The sequence below is a fragment of the Pollachius pollachius genome (assembly GCF_949987615.1).
Source record: "Pollachius pollachius genome assembly, chromosome: 7".
Classification (NCBI taxonomy): Eukaryota; Metazoa; Chordata; class Actinopteri; order Gadiformes; family Gadidae; genus Pollachius; species Pollachius pollachius.
In genome coordinates this window covers 10,292,508-10,309,151 of record NC_136940.1, presented here as the reverse complement: position 1 = coordinate 10,309,151, position 16,644 = coordinate 10,292,508, and the positions used below count along the sequence as shown (strand labels likewise).

At 43.3% G+C, this 16,644-nt stretch overlaps 1 protein-coding gene across 1 annotated transcript; it reads left to right on the top strand.

Moving 5' to 3' along the window:
* Positions 1–3,697: 3,697 nt before the first annotated feature.
* On the top strand, positions 3,698–12,847 carry LOC307078421 (flavin-containing monooxygenase 5-like). Its single transcript, XM_079740213.1, has 10 exons — positions 3,698–3,779; positions 4,163–4,307; positions 9,188–9,376; positions 9,519–9,684; positions 10,020–10,162; positions 10,751–10,947; positions 11,031–11,178; positions 11,284–11,491; positions 11,587–11,659; positions 11,736–12,847. The coding sequence occupies exons 2-10, from the start codon at positions 4,176–4,178 to the stop codon at positions 12,166–12,168; spliced, it is 1,689 nt and encodes a 562-aa protein (XP_079596339.1). The 5' UTR covers positions 3,698–3,779; positions 4,163–4,175; the 3' UTR covers positions 12,169–12,847.
* Positions 12,848–16,644: the final 3,797 nt, after the last annotated feature.

Genomic DNA, 16,644 nt, shown 5'->3' with positions numbered 1-16,644 from the left:
GAGTCTGTTTTTAAAGGGGAGGGAGGCGTATGAAGTGACTAAGGCACATAGGATACGGATGAATACAGTTCTGCAACCTGAACCCAACAAAGAGAGAGAAAGAGCTAGAGAATGAGACAGAGAGAGAGACAGAGAGAGACAGAGAGAGAGACAGAGACAAAGAGAGACAGAGAGAGAGAGAGAGACAGAGACAGAGAGAGAGAGAGAGAGAGAGAGGGAGAGAGAGACAGACAGAGACAGAGAGAGAATGGGAGAGGTAGGAGACAGAAGGTATGAGGCAAAGACAGAGCCACCTGTGTTTTTTTTTTTTTCTGAGTGACTCTTTCTTCTTTGTTCCATGTTGGCACTGTCATTATGTTAATGTATGTAAGTGGTTACACAGTCACATGCTGTCTGCATATTGGTGTTTGTGTGGTTAGGTGTATGTTTATGTGAATGTGTAACTTATAATAACTTATTACCCTGAATTGTTGAACATTTTAGATTTTTTATATTCCATAGCCACCCATATTGGACATCATTCATTGTCTGTGATTGATCCATATCACTTAGTGGGCGACACCATCTATGACCATAACTCACCGGACTTTGGCACCATTCATATATTTAGTGGTCCTTGGCCTTCATTCGTTATTTTAATTGATTATAAATCATCAACCCTTTCCCTGTGTTTGTGTGTGTCAGTGTGTGTGTGTGTGTGTGTGTGTGTGTGTGTGTGTGTGTGTGTGTCTGTGTGTGTGTGTGTGTGTCTCTGTTTGTGTGCGTGCCCTATAGAGCGTTGCAGACAGAATATAATATGATTGAAAGAATACAATACAGTATAATAGTATAGATAGAAATGGCATTGACGTGTAAATCAGAGACTTCAAGGTAAACTTCCTGTGTTTTACAGGGCAAGGGCCAGAATAATAAATGTAAGAGGCTCTTAACTCACACTGGTATTTGATTAAGAGGTGGGTATACCGGTTGCCGTTGGATACCTGTATAATAGATCACTTGGCCTGCAGCATAGCATGCAGACGACATGGCCTCGAGTTCCAGAAATGATTTACTCACTTACTTTAGTCTGAATTAAATAGATAAACGGGTTATAGCTCCATAACCTGCTGATACTGACATCTGTTGGGCCATGGACAGATCACACTCTATCTCCATTTGCACATATCGTGAGGCAAAGGTCATGGGAAAGTTCAGAGAGAGAGAGAGAGAGAGAGAGAGAGAGAGAGGGAGAGAGAGAGAGAGAGAGAGAGAGAGAGAGAGAGAGAGAGAAAGGGGGGGGCAGGTCACTATCTGTGGAAAATATGTGAAAGGAAAGACGGGAGTTGTTTTCCAGTCTGTGCGCCTTTGCTGCTCTTGCCATATTGTCAGCTGACACGTTCCGATTGTCATTTCTTGATAACATTGTTCGTTTATTCCTGAGTCGCTAACGGCTTATCTCATTTGTTTGATTGTGTATGTGTCTGTGAGTGTGTATGTGTGTGTGTGTGTGTGTGTGTGTGTGTGTGTGTGCGTGCTTGTCTGTGTGTGTGTGTGTGTGTGTGAGAGAGAGAGACAGAGAGAGCGAGAGAGATAGACAAGGAGAGCAAAAAAGAAAGAGAGAGTGAGAGAGGATGTGTGTGTGTGTGTGTGTGTGTGTGTGTGTGTGTGTGTGTGTGTGTGTGTGTGTGTGTGTGTGTGTGTGTGTGTGTGTGTGTGTGTGTGTGTGTGGTCTGTGTGTGAGTGAGTGGGTGGGTGAGTGCGTGTTTCTGTTTTGGCCCAAGGTAAAGGGACACTCTGTGGATTAGTTTCTGCATATGCATATTGCATATATTGTAGTATTTGTGTGCTATGTGTTTTATGGAATGTGTATCCAAATGCAATAAATGTAAAAAATATATATATTTTCTATACTTGTATAATAGCTTAGAACATATTATAACTATTATAACTTTATATTACCACTAAACGAGTCAGTTATAAAATTACAAGTGCGTCCTTTCAGTTTCACTATTAAAAAAGCGATAGTTTAGATTTGGTTCGTATTAACGCATTCGACTGGTTAGTTATTCATAGTAAAGTGTTCCCTAGAGAACCATGCAGCAGAATGACACACCCTAGTGTTCTTAAGTTGGACCTTGACTGGGCCAATCATTGTCATACTGTTGGCCTCCTTGTAGGTTGGCGCTCCATTCTGCAGTTTTTACCATTTTAGCTCCTCCTAGAGTACACCGACCTGCATACTGTGTATACCCTCATGGTCACCCAATGCATAAATACAGGAACATAAATAAAAGCATAACTATGGGAAATTGGGAATGCTAACTATGTTTAGTATTCCAAATTCTCCAAAAAAAACAAGTTTTTGCCGAAGGCGAATGATGTGTAGTTTCCTTTAGGAAAATGTTCTGATAAACCTATCGTTACTGTATGTAACAAATAGCCCAAAGAGCAAATTTTGACATTTGTATAGTTGCGGTCTGTGTTGCTGTATGTATTTGTATGTTTTTAATGGCCCATTAGTCAAATTGAGTTGATTGGTTGAAAAACCACTAATGTAACTTCTTTATGAAGTTTAAAAGATCAGATGGTGTGACTAAATAAATGAATAATACATAAAGGTTGTTTTGACATTGGCTAAGCTCAACTTTACCCTAAACAACCCATTTTACCCCAAGGTACAATGTCATGTAATCCTTTTATCTCACATCCCTGCAGATAACCCCTTCTACTTTGATAGAATGAATCTGTGTCAGACGCCACAGTAATGACAACCAATTTGACCTAACGTGCTCTGCAAAACATTAATCTATTTTATTTGCTCACGTTTCAGAGGGGTGCTTGGAAGACCAGTAGTTTTAATATGGATGGTTTGGTCTTACTGGCTATATACCAACGATAAAGGCGCATGGCGCTCCCTGCTGTACCGAGTGTGTAACATCATGATACGGCATTATACGGCATGGATGTAGATCCTGCTGTTTTAATGCCTGTACGATTATTTTAGAAAAAAATAATATTAATCATAATTATGAGAAAAAATTATGAACGATTCAACGATCAAGTTATAGCAACCGCATCTCTAGTGCCATCATCTGGTCGATGGACGTGCCTTGTCGGCTATGATAATAACCAAAGACTACCACCACACACTGGACACAATTTACCTCCCGGAAACTTTATACACCTCACATTTTATTCCATAAGTTTACGTTTGCAACTTTTGTCATGATTTTTAATTTTTCATGACTCAAACGGTGTTTAAGATGTTCCTTGCCTCGTCTTAAGTATTTCACTGGACAGAACAATGACCATATTTTACTGAGTCTACATTGACTATCTTCGAGTTTATATATTTCTATAGTCGACGAACAGCCCTATATGCACATTGGCTTCTTCAGGTGAGAGTAGGACAACCCGTTGGAGTGGTTCTCCGCGTCAATGTTGGGCGGCACGCTAATTTGCAGGACTCCGTTTACATTGTTGGCTATTTATCACAGAGGGGGGCGTTGTTGGACTTTGCTTTGCGAAAACAACCTATTAGCAAACTAATAGGCCTACCGATGATATCTGCCATGATCTGCTGTTTGATTTCGAACAAGTAAACAAGGCCTTTAGTCATTGTTGCATCCACCCCTTAGTGGGCGTTGATAAACGTTACATAATAGGCCTAGGCTATATTTTGCAATCGGAGGATGCCACAGTAACCACAACCCAGTCAGCTCCTACGTGGCCGCGTCGATTGCTGACCATTTAATTGCACTAGGATCAAAGTTAAAGCTTTTTTCATACCATTGCAATCGGTAGGTAATGCATTCCTTACGTAACAAAACGAAGCGTGCTAACTGAACTATTCATGTTGAAAGTAAAATATGTCTAGTGCTTATTCTCAGCCGCATGCTTCCAAATATATTGTTAAATGAATACGTGCAGCGTGAAACTTTCTACTAACAGACATTAATCAGTAACTGCGTAAAAAACAAACAGGAACAAACAAACACTTTTCAAGACCTAAGTCCAGTCGGCTCAGGGGCAGGAAATGTTGACAAAATTGTGAGAAAAAAAAAAGAAGAAAAAAAGGCTAACTCAGTGTCATCACTAAATATCAATGCATGCATTACATTTATTTATTGTCAAAGTTTTGAAGCAGATTCTATGTATACATTTGACCATCCTACATCCCCAGAGAAGTTTGCAGAATGACTCGCCGTGTAGCCGTGATTGGAGCAGGGTGCTCGGGTCTTGCCTGCATCAAGACCTGCCTTGACGAGGGGCTGGAGCCCGTCTGCTTTGAGAGCAGCAATGATATCGGCGGTCTGTGGAGATTTAAGGTAGGCGGCTGGCCTATAGCATACATTCGAGCTGTCCTTTAGGGTCACATTAACCTTTTAAGAAGAATTGGAATCAACAACAAAGCATAACAAAAAAAATATTTATTGAAGTTCAAGTTATTCTTTTTGTCCCTAAAAAGGGAAATAGTTTTGCAGCCACGGACACAATAAATACAGAGCAGACAGACAGTCCATAAAAACAACCATAATACAACAATAAAACACTCGGGTAGTTCAGGCAAGTTAGGATACAGTGCAAAAACAGATGCTGTAAACTATTTATGATCCCACTAGCAGGAGGGAAAAAGGAGACAGTACAACACTGAGTCCTCCTAGGCACCCTAAAAGGTCCATCTGAGGGGGGAAGCTCAAACCCATCAAAGGGGACATATTATGAAAACAACACTTTTCCTGGGATTTGGGGTATTGATTAGGGTCTCTGGTGCTCCCACACGCATACAAACTTTGAAAAAAGTCCGTACATGATTTTTTGAGTGAGATATGCATTTCTGAAAGTTCCCCGCCTAGTTACCAAAGCGAACGGGCAAGTCAGTTTCGGCCCCCCCTCCTACGTAGGAAGGGGGCACACTTGAATATTACCTCCCACTTCCCTACTCCCCTCCAATCAGAGCATAGTTAAGATTTTGTGGACCAGCGGACGAGCAGCTCTGGCGGGGTGAACTCGGCGGCAGCTCAGCTCCGGGAGTACAATCCCATTCTCTTTTCTCACCGCCGGAGCTGCCGGACTGCCGCCGAGCTACCAGACTTTTCAGCGCCCGGAGGACACCCGCCGGAGCAGCCGGAAAGCTTCGGCGGCAGACCCCCATTTAAAGAAGGAACCTCTGGTTCTGTTTAAATCATGGACATATTATAGAATGGACAGCGGATTCCAAAATGGCGCCCATTCTTTCCTATGAAAACTGCTCAATGTCGCAGGGCAACATCAAGGAGATTTGCTTCCGCAACATGGGAGCCTAGCCACGCCCTAGTTCATGACGTACCGGATGCAGAAATATTCATCGTTTTCTAGCATTGTTAGCATTGTAGCATTATAAGCGAGAGGTCTGAGCGATCGCAGTCGCATTGTTTACCGACCATGGAAGTATAGCTTTACTTCATAAATATGAAAGATTGCTCCATATAACACAAACAAAATAGTAAATGTATGTAGGCGTAGAAAAAAATACAGTTCAATGTTATTGCTTAAGAAACAGATTCCTTCCAACTATTTATAAAAAATGCAGGGCTCTCAAGTTTTGAACTGAGTTCAGTGTGAGATTTTGTCGACGGCATTATATGTGACTGCATACAAATGTGTCCACAGACACATGGTGACTAATGTAAATAGTAAGCATTATTGGCCCTTAACACTAATATTCAGAAACAACACTGCCTCAAAAGGATATTGGCCTAAGCAACACCAGTAGAGGCATATACTTTTCCCGGAACTTTTAAACGTTGCAAACGTGCAAAACCATAATTATATATTTATGTGGCATTCAGTCCAATGCTTAAATTATATCTGTGGCATTCAGTAGGCCAATGCTAATAAAACAATAATGGTAAAAAAATAAATACAAAAACATGACGGTAACTCTAAAGTCAAACCGTCCAATCTGAAGGCTCTACTTAACCACTCCCCCTACTCACTTCCACCAATGCAAAGTGAACAGAACTGAGTAGTGGAGGGCGTAGCCTAACTAGTTTGTGACCAACCCAGAGGAACACGACGCAAATTCAATGTGAACATGTATGAGGCTTTAATAAAATCCCGGACGATTTTGAAATTCCGCTCGGACACATTTTTTTTTTAAGTGTCTCAAAAAGAGGGCATGTATAGGCAAAAGAGGACGTCTGGTCACCCTACGTACGGGGAACCCATTTGATTCCTACCTGTTCCACACTTAAATAGCGGCGCGAGTTGGTGGGCGCTATCCTGGTCATTTCTCTGCGTGAGAAATACGAGGTGTGGCGTGTGAGCGTGTGCATGGGTTGAATTGCGTGAGCCCTGAAAATGCAATGAATAATTTATATACAAACAAATGGTTATTTATCGATCAGCAACGAGGTTGGAGTAGCCTACCCAAATAAATAATTGTAATACACCAACATTGTTAACTGTCACACAGCTAAACAAGACAATGAAAATTTTAATACTAACGCAACTGAAATGTTTATCAGGCTATTAGCAATATTATGAAAATGATACCGTAATGCACCCGTTCTTTGTCTTTGGATCTTTTGAATAAAAAATCCAATCAAGGGGTGATAAAAAATCCCTTTATCACTAAAAAACTTTTAGTGATAAAAAGTCACCACAGTGCCTAAAAACCATCAACGTCATTCATGTTAAGTAAAAGGAAAAACTTCGGACACGAGAAGTTAACGGAGCCGTGCATTAGGCCCTCTCGAAGGCCGGGCCGACACAACATTTGTTTCACTACGACTCCTTTCAGCTGCCCACCCCTCCTTCTCCAGCAAAAAAAACCAATAACATAAAACGGCTAATAAAACGCTTGAGGTGGCGTTTTGAAAAGAGAAAACGTAATTTTTTTTAGTACATGGCATAAAGATAACTATGAGCCTTTGATTGATATCCAGACATTTTTTGCGGAGACACATTCCTGTTCCCCACTTGTATTGGAGTGAACGGAGATATCTACTTCTTGGCCCCTTGAATCGAGGGACCCGTCCACAGCCCGCTTAAACAGCTGCAATACCAGGCTTGGCCGCTGAGCACTGGTGGATTGCGGAAATATGCACTGTTCCTGGGGGCTTGGTTTAAATGTCTATGGAAAATAACATGGGTTTTTTGAATGATCGTACGTGACAAACTGTAGGTGGCGAAGAAGTAAAAGCTGCTCAGGTTTTGAACTACACACTTTTTCCATCTAGATTCCACTTGGGTTTTGGATTGTCGGGGCCGTTAAAGTAGTTAACTATTATTAATGCTAACCGGGAGCTAGTTCTGATCTACGCAGACTTCATACGTCAAATTTGTTAGGGAGGCGGGAGTTGCTCGCAACCATTCACAACCTAACGTGATTGTCATTTCACGCGTGAATGGACGAGCAGCGTTGGTGCCACCTCCTCCGTAGGCGGGCTCTGGTGCCATTTCGTTGAAGACAAACTATGAAACATTGCCGTTGCTATGCAACCTTGACTGGGAGAGTCGTGACGTCCTAAATTGGGCAGATCCGCGTTAGCATAATGCTTCTTCATAATAGTTAACCACTTTAACGGCACCAACAATCCAAAATCCAAGTGGAATCTAGATGGGAAAAGTGTGTAGTTCAAAACCTGAGCAGCTTTTACTTCGCCACCTACAGAGTTTGTCACGTACGATCATTCAAAACCCCCATATTATTTTCCATAGACATTTAAACATGGAACCAAGAGCCTCGGAGGCGGGACATATTCTTCAGAGGTTTAGTAGAGCTACAGACACCAGAAAGAATGAATTCTGAAGGGACTGGAACAGAGGGCAATAGCGTTAGGCGAGATTTTTTCCTATTTCCAATAAACAGCTTCAAAAACATGTTTTCTGGAACACAAATACTATGTTAACTTGTTGTGAAAACGCCATAATATGTCTCGTTTAAGAAGGGGGTGACCCTGACAGTAAAGAATAGTGCCTTCTTTCTAAAAGCATGTGAAGAGGATCATTCAAATCCAGGTGCCGTTTCCAAGTCCTTTGTCCCAAACCGTATAGCCGAGAAATGTTTAATCATTTATTATTTTATTATATTTTATTTTAATAATTTCATAGGTAGTTGTATCCTGCTCTCGCAGGATGCCCCTACCACTATCCCCATCCCGGTTGACTCCCTTAATCGTCTTACTCTCCTCCTTGTTCTCTTACTCTTTGTTACTCTCCTTCATTCATCAGAAACGAGAGTTTAACAAAACACATGACAAGGGAAGACCTATCAGATACCTTCCAATCATCTGTTCTCTAGGTTAAATATTTAAAAAAGGTTTAACCCCCATATTTCCTATTGGTTTGCAGTAATACAGAAAAAGCCAATCTCTAGGTTGAACTGTTTGCGGGATGTGATACCTGGATGAGATTGGCACACAGACAAGTTGGTCTTTGGGGGATCTGTTTTTGGACTGGAAGATTAAAGAGCCATTTAAAACAATTCCCAATCACCTAAATCTTTCCTGATTTACTCCTCAAGAACAGTGAAAGAAAGAGGTCTGAAAGAAGGGAGATGGACACAGGACGAAGAGGAAACCGTCTTAACTGTTTGATCAACACCTTCACCCATTTGTGCCGGTTGCTGTGCGGCGCAACATTGTATCTAGTAGATACAATGTTGCTCCTCGCAGCCGGTACAAATGGGTTAATGGTAAACACGCATTGATGCGCAATCCGGTCTTAAAGGTAAACACGCACAGATGCGTGATCCGGTCTGAATGGGTTAAGAACCGGGTGGGGGTTAGAGATAGATGTCTGGCAAGGAGGGGATAACAGGTTGAAGGCTTGACCATATTCACTGTTGTTTGAATAACTTCGTTCTTGTTCTTCACCTGCTTATTATAATGGTCTATAACCTGGGCCTGACTCAAACACCTGCATATTTGGCTTTCCACCTTACACTGCCTTCCAAGTCTGTTCTGTTGACATCTATAAAACTAAGTATGCTAGACTACATTGCTTGGCAACCATTTGTGTTTTTATGGCTTTGACAATGCACCACAGCTGTTCTTAAGTCACTGATCACCACAGCCTCTCATGGCGTATTGCTTAGTTATTACATGAGTAGCAGAAGTTTCAATCAATGAAGTGATGATTATGATGATGGTGGTGTTGAGTCGGATGGTGGGGGAGAGATTGATGGTCATGGTGGTGATGGTGGTGATGACGATGTCCACAGGAGAACCCAGAGCCAAATAGAGCCAGTATCTATCACTCGGTCATCATCAATACTTCCAAGGAGATGATGTGCTACAGTGATTTCCCTATCCCTGCCGAATACCCCAACTACATGCACAACTCACTCATCATGGAGTACTTCAGGATGTACGCCGAACACTTCCAGCTCACCAAGCACATACGCTTCAAGGTGAGAAAGATCCATCCAGAATAGTTGTTAACTATTGGAAATAGTAAACAACAAAAATGTCCTGAACTGAATATCAGCATTCAAAAAGACATTCAAAATGAACGTGTTATACTCACTGTTTCTCTCTCTCTGTGGTTCTTAGACTACAGTGCTTCAGGTGAAGCAGAGAACTGACTTCTCCCATTCGGGTCAATGGGACGTGGAGTCAGAGAACAGCGAGGGGAAGCGGCAGAAACACATCTTTGATGCAGTGATGATCTGTATTGGGCACCACTGTCATCCAAACATGCCCCTGCAAGACTTCCCAGGTATCGCTGCCCAATTCATCACAACCAGAGTAGTATTATCAGTATGCATACCAAGTATCTAATCTATAAAGTAATGTCATGAACATTAAGGCCTATGTGTGATGGATTAAAGGATCTGTATTTCTCACTGCCACCACCATTCCATATATACTTTCAAGATATAATGCCCCATATGATGTGCATTGGAGTGAACATTTTCTTTTGAATTAGGACAGCCAGCTGGACTGTGTTTAACTAATGTTAATGAGTAACCAGCTACTTAAGCTCATTTAACAGACTTGTCTAAGGATAGGCATAGATGACTGACCAGTATTTGCTCCTCCTTTGTCTCCTAGGCATTGACTCGTTTAAGGGAGTGTACTTCCACAGTCGCGACTACAAGACCCCTGAGCAGTGGAGGAACAAGAAGGTGGTAGTGATTGGAATAGGAAACTCGGGAGGAGACATCGCTGTGGAACTCAGCAGGTTCACCAAGCAGGTTAATCAAACCTTTGTCTTTTATAGTTGCCTGACATCGCTATACCTAATGCATATAAGTCTGGAACCAGTGACTGACAAGTTTTGCACGGGTTTGGCTAGATATATTGCATATTAGTCTGGAACCAGTGACTGACAAGTTTTGCACGGGTTTGGATAGACACCAAATCAGAGCGTCAAAAAACGTGTGATGTAGTGCTGAGAGCTGCGTTGGTAAACTTAACTTTAAACAAAGTACGAAGTACGCCATACATTTTCTTTTCATCAAATGTTTAACAACAGATATTATTTACAAAATATAAATTCCAGTTTAATCCTGCAATGGTAGATTTAACAGATCATTCCACATCATCGGCAGCCATCTTGGTCATCTACTTTTGTTTGTAAAATTTGCCAAACGTCGGATGGAATTCTGTCTGAAAGGGACAGAATTAAATCTGAGCATCCAGATTTGTTTGGTTCCAAGGCTGCCTTTATAGACCCATAAATGCTTTCTAAAACCTAGACTGGAATCGCTAAATGTGTTACCCATTTTCACATAAAATCTAATTTTATTATGTAAACCTCTCTTTAACTGTCTTCTTTTCAGGTTTACCTGAGCACTCGGAGGGGTGCTTGGATCCTAAATCGAGTTGGAGACAATGGCTGGCCTCTGGATCTGTCCTTCAACAGGATCTTAAATTTTGCGAGATTGCTCCTCCCATTTAATGTCTTCTGCAGCCTAGGAGAGAGAGCTCTCAACCAACGGTTCAACCACAGGCTGTACAATCTACAGCCAAAACACAGGTAGTCCCATGATCATCTGTCCAGTCATGTTCTAACACTGTTTTCTTTATGTATCCTAAGCTTAACTGAACAAAATCTTACAGATTATTCAATCAACATCCCACCATCAATGATGATCTGCCCAACCGCATTCTTTCCGGAACAGTTCAGGTGAAACCCAACATCCACAGATTCCAAGGATCCAGCGTGGAGTTTGACGATGGCAGTGTAGTCGAGGATATTGACCTGGTGGTAGGTGTGATGAAATCACACAATGTCTCTGTCACACACACACAGTGCTATTACCCAATTCCGTACTATTGATCATATTATCAATGTGATACCCTTGTGTTGCAGGTATTTGCCACTGGGTACAGCTTTTCATTTCCTTTTCTCGCCTCCAATGTGCTGCCAGTCTCTGGGAACAAGGCCTCACTTTATAAGTACGTGTTCCCTCCGGATTTGGAGAGGAACACACTGGCCGTCATTGGACTTGTGCAGCCGCTGGGAGCCATCATGCCCATCTCTGAGATCCAGGCCCGGTGGGCCACCCGTGTCTTCAAAGGTGACACGTGCTCTTTTTGTCTTAGAGTCTCAAGTCACCCTGTTCTCCACCTACAATGAAAACCACTCAAACTCAGATATTCTTATTCCACACAGGATGTGTCAAGTGTCCTTCGGTTGCCGCCATGCTGAAAGAGGTTGAGTGCAAGCAGGAGACCATGGCTAGAAGGTATTGCGATGAGTTAAGTCTTCCAATGGTGCTGGTTTGGTTAAACATGTGGTTATAACACACGTTTCTGTCCCAGGTACGTATCCAGTCCAAGGCACACCATCCAGGTTGACTTTGTCGACTACATGGATGAGGTAGCAGACCAGCTTGGGGTGCGACCCAGTATTCTCAGGCTGTTTCTGACAGACCCCAGAGTGGCACTCAGTGTACTGTTCGGCCCCTCCACCCCTTACCAATACCGTCTGAGAGGTCCAGGAAAGTGGGCCGGGGCTCGTCAGGCTATTCTGACACAGTGGGACAGGGTGATCCAACCCATGATGACCAATGGATGTAAACACCCTGAGCCAAAGCGCTCTGTCCTAGTGCCCTTGGTTCTTCTGGCTGCTGCACTGGGTGTGGCTTCCTATTATAACAGGAACAGCCTCCCCTCCATACTGCAGGACCCGTCTGCACTTCTGGACAGGATCAAGGGCTTTGTTCCTGCATGGGGAGCTGGAAGTAGTTCTTAAAGACAAGGTGCAATGCTCCTCCTTAAATTTAGGAAGGGCGTGATTATGGTAATTCAGGGTTTGATTGTCTATATTCTTTAGTCTATTGGGTTAGGCTGACGTATCCATTTTAGAAAATGTTTGATTTTATTCAGCATCATTTGTAAAGCTTTTTTAATGAATGTCATGTAAACAATATTGCTTTCACACAAATGCTTCGAACATATACATTATCCAGGAAAAAATGTTTTCGTTTTTGCCTAAAGGATAAATAATGGCTAATTTCTACCGCCAGGGGTCTCTCAATAAAACAATAACAAAATACAGAGTTTAATGACGTTGTCTAGAAACGTGGGATAATGGCAGTTGTTATCTTCAACACCATTGCCAGTGAACATAAGAGTTCTACGTGATGACATGCCCAGTGCGGTCACCTGAGGACAAAACCATCATACATTAAATAACATTGACGTAAAGAGATGCACTTTCTTTGTATTTTTACCACTTTGGTAATTTTAATGTCGATTTTAAATACTCTTACACACTTGATTTCATTGCTGCTTTAATCCGGTCACCAAATTATGCATTGCACGTTCTTGCTGTGCAAGCAATACAATGTTGTACGATGCATTTGGAATACACCATTAAATCTGTTGTGTTTTCATGTTCGTCTGTCATGTTGATAAAGAATCACGTCTTACATCTCTTTCCTTTTTCTGTTTATTAACTTCTTCACAGCTCCGGTACATCATCAGCAGCCATGGCATGTGCTTAGTCTTAACTAATGGTCAATGACCCAGAATGCACTTCTATACAGAAACAAAATACAACAACCAATCACATCGGTGTACAATAAAGTTGGATACAAAAATAGGTCGTAATCCACATAATATAGGGGTATATTATTAACAAATGAAATAACATTATGAGAACACATAATTTAACACCCCCACTTGTTCACATTTTTCAAAGCCATACATTACATGTTTAACATCCAAAAAATAACCTTTTGGATTTAACCATTGCAATCTTTGTTACAGGTTTAGTCAATATGTCTGCAACCATGTCTTCTGATGGGCAGTAAACAATGACTATTTTGCCCTCCCTTTGTGCATCACGAATGAAGTAATATTTTACATCTATGTGTTAAGACCTCTGTCTGTGCACTGGATTCTTACTCAGTGCGATGGGACCCCTGATTGTGTATTCAGTCTTATTATGTGCTGTTCCTGTTACTCCACTACACCACCAGATGATGCACTTACCTAGTGTTATACTGAGACTATAATGTGATGTTGAGTGTGAGAAGAATACAGTGATACTCGTTGAGTGAACCTACAGTGACCGTCTCGTTCTTTATTCCATTATATTAACAAGTACAAGTTTAGTATAGAACAAATTGGCGACAAGGATGATGAATACCGTACCTCTGCCTGCGTTATTTCTGCCGGGTGCCGGACAACCTACAATTCCGTTCGACACTTGGGCTAAGATGTTTGAGAACTATCTACTAGCCATACACACGGAGGGGGACGACTGGCCAGTGGCCACACACGAGGTTACGTGCAATCCTCTTACATTGTCTGGGTACAGAGGGCCAGCGTGTGTTTTACACACTTGCAGACGCAGGTGCGTCATACAAAGAAGCAATGGATGCACTGCGTGCACACTTGCAATAAACGTCGTGGTGGAACGTCACATGTTCAGACGAAGAATTCAGAAAACGGAGGAGACCATTACAGAGTATGTTGCCGCTCTGCGCTTGTTAGCCACAACGTGCGGATTTGAAGGTAACGGAGACGAAATGATACGTGATCAGATTATTGAGCATGCAAGCTGCGCTAAAGTGCGCGACAGACTGTTGGTGCAAAGTGATGCAAACTTGACACTAGAGAAAACGTTGAAATCGCAGTGGAATCTGCAATTGGATATGCGCGAACGCTGGGTCCAGATGCACGGGCTCCGATGCAAGTGGTGACAGCGAAGCCTAAACGTCCATTCAAAGGCAGAGGGATGAACAACCACTAGGCTGCGCCTACAAAGGCCACACCAAGACAGGGCCAATGTTTTAGGTGTGGGTCATATACTCATCTTGCAAATGCTTCTGACTGCCCTGCGCTGAAAATGACCTGCCGGAAATGCAATAAAATGGGACACTTTGAAAAGGTATGTAAGTCTTCTGAAAGACCAGCCAGAACTGTAGGTGTAGTTAGGGTGCTGGGAATTTATCAAAATAGGCCAGCTCAGAAAATAACGTGTGAAGTGACTATTAATGCAAAGTCAGCTTCTTGTCCAGTAGAACTAGTGGTAGATACAGGTGCCGCTGTGTCTATCATTCCTGAACCTGTCTACAGAGAGCATTTCAGTAATGTGCCCCTTACTGAACCAAAAGTAAAGTTAGTGTCATACACAAAGTCAGATATCCCAGTACTAGGCTGTCTATCAGCTACAGTGCAGCATGCTAATACTACAGCACCAGCTCTATTATATGTGGTGGAAAAGGCAGGTACTGCTGTCTTGAGAATGGACTTATTCAGGGCACTTGGACTTTCCATTGTGGGAAATTCTGTGCTTTTACCTGCGGCTCCAGTGTCTGAGGGCAAAACTGGGCCAGTGACCTGTGTGAAACTGGGCTTAGCTAAGGACTTTCTCCACCAGGTGAAAGTGAAGGAGGGCAACAAAGCAGTACAGCCCGTTCAACAGAAACTGCGGAGACTTCCTCTCTCCGTGAGACAAGCCGTCTCCACGGAGCTCGAGAGACTGTTACAGATGGACGTAATAGAGAGGATTGATGCATCTCCATGGGGCTCACTCATCGTGGTCACGCGACGGAAGAACGGTGCGGTGAGGCTGTGTGTGGACTTACGTGAGCCTAACAAGGCGGTAGTGATGGACAGTTACCCGCTTCCTCATATGGAGGAATTGTACCTCGAGATGTGTGGTGCTACAGTGTTTTCTACAATAGATCTTGCCAAGGCTTATCATCAGATGCTCTTGGCAGAAGAGAGCCGAGACTTAACTGCATTCATAACGCATGATGGACTGTTCCAGTTCAAACGTGTACCATACGGACTGTGATCAGCCCCAAGTGTGTTCTCCAAGATGATGACGCTTGTACTGAAAGGCTGCAAGGGGGTCCAGTTTTATTTGGACGATGTCATAATATACGGAAAGCTCAAGGCAGCACATGACCTCAACTTACAGGAGGTGCTCGCCGGGATCAAGCGGGCCGGCCTCCAGCTAAACGAGGAAAAATGCCAGTTCAATCAGTCCAGCCTGCGGTTCCTTGGGCACATGATTTCTGCCCAGGGCCTCCAGCCACTCACAGAGCATGTCAAAGCCATCACAGAGGCTCCGGCGCCGACAGATGCTACAGCACTGCGCTCATTCCTGGGGCTCACAGTGTGGTACCAGAAGTTTGTGTATGACTATGCGTCGCTCGTGGAGCCCATGCAAGCATTTCTGCGTGAGGAAAAATTCCAGTGGACTTCAGCAGCTAAGAAGAGCTTCGAGGCTGTTAAGGATTGTATTATGAACAGCCCAGCGCTGTCCGTCTTCGACCCCAGCCTCCCCACCTTCGTGTCTACAGACGCGTCAGACTATGGCTTGGGGGAGGTACTGACACAACTACACACAGATGGAACAGAGCGCACAGTTGCCTTTGCCTCACGTACACTTAACCCTGCAGAACGCAAGTATTCTATCATTGAAAAGGAGGTGTTAGCCTGTGTGTGGGCTGCCGAAAAATGGAGGACTTTCTTATGGGGTACCAGATTCACACTACGCACAGACCACCAGGCTTAGACCAAACTGTTCGCAACAAAAGGTCTGGGCCGCGCTGGTATGCGCATTGCGCGTTGGTCTGTGAGACTCTTGTGCTTCACGTACGACGTGGAGTACCATCCTGGCTCACAAAATCAAGTTGCTGATTGTTTTTCCCGTCTACCCCTCCCAGCAGAAGAGGATACAGAGCCAGTAACAGAGCCAGAGCTCGTTGCTCTGCTGGACACACAACTCAAAGCTTCTCTCAGTGAACAAGTTTACGGATGCATGTGAGGCGTGCCCTGAGCTCACAGCCCTTAGAACGCAGATACATAGGGGCTGGCCTAAGACAGCAAAGGTGCTACCAGATGAGCTCAAAATATATTTCGGATTGAGAGTTCAAGAGTTGAACTCTCAATCCAAGATATGATTATCTACAGGGGCTCTCCCCGACAACTTGTGCCAGTGGCCTTAAGGACGCAGCTGGTGAACTTGGCACATGAGGCACATCAGGGGATCGTCCGCACTAAACAAATGCTGCGGGACTTATAATGGTGGCCTGGTATAGACATGTCTGTGCAGGAGGCTATCCGTGCATGTGGACCATGCATCCTGAATGACAAAAGACACATGCAGTGCCAAGACACATGCCGCTCCTCTCCAGCCAATCCCACTACCTGATGCCCCATGGCAGAAAGTGGGCATGGACATTGTGGGACCGTTTGAGTCAGCCAG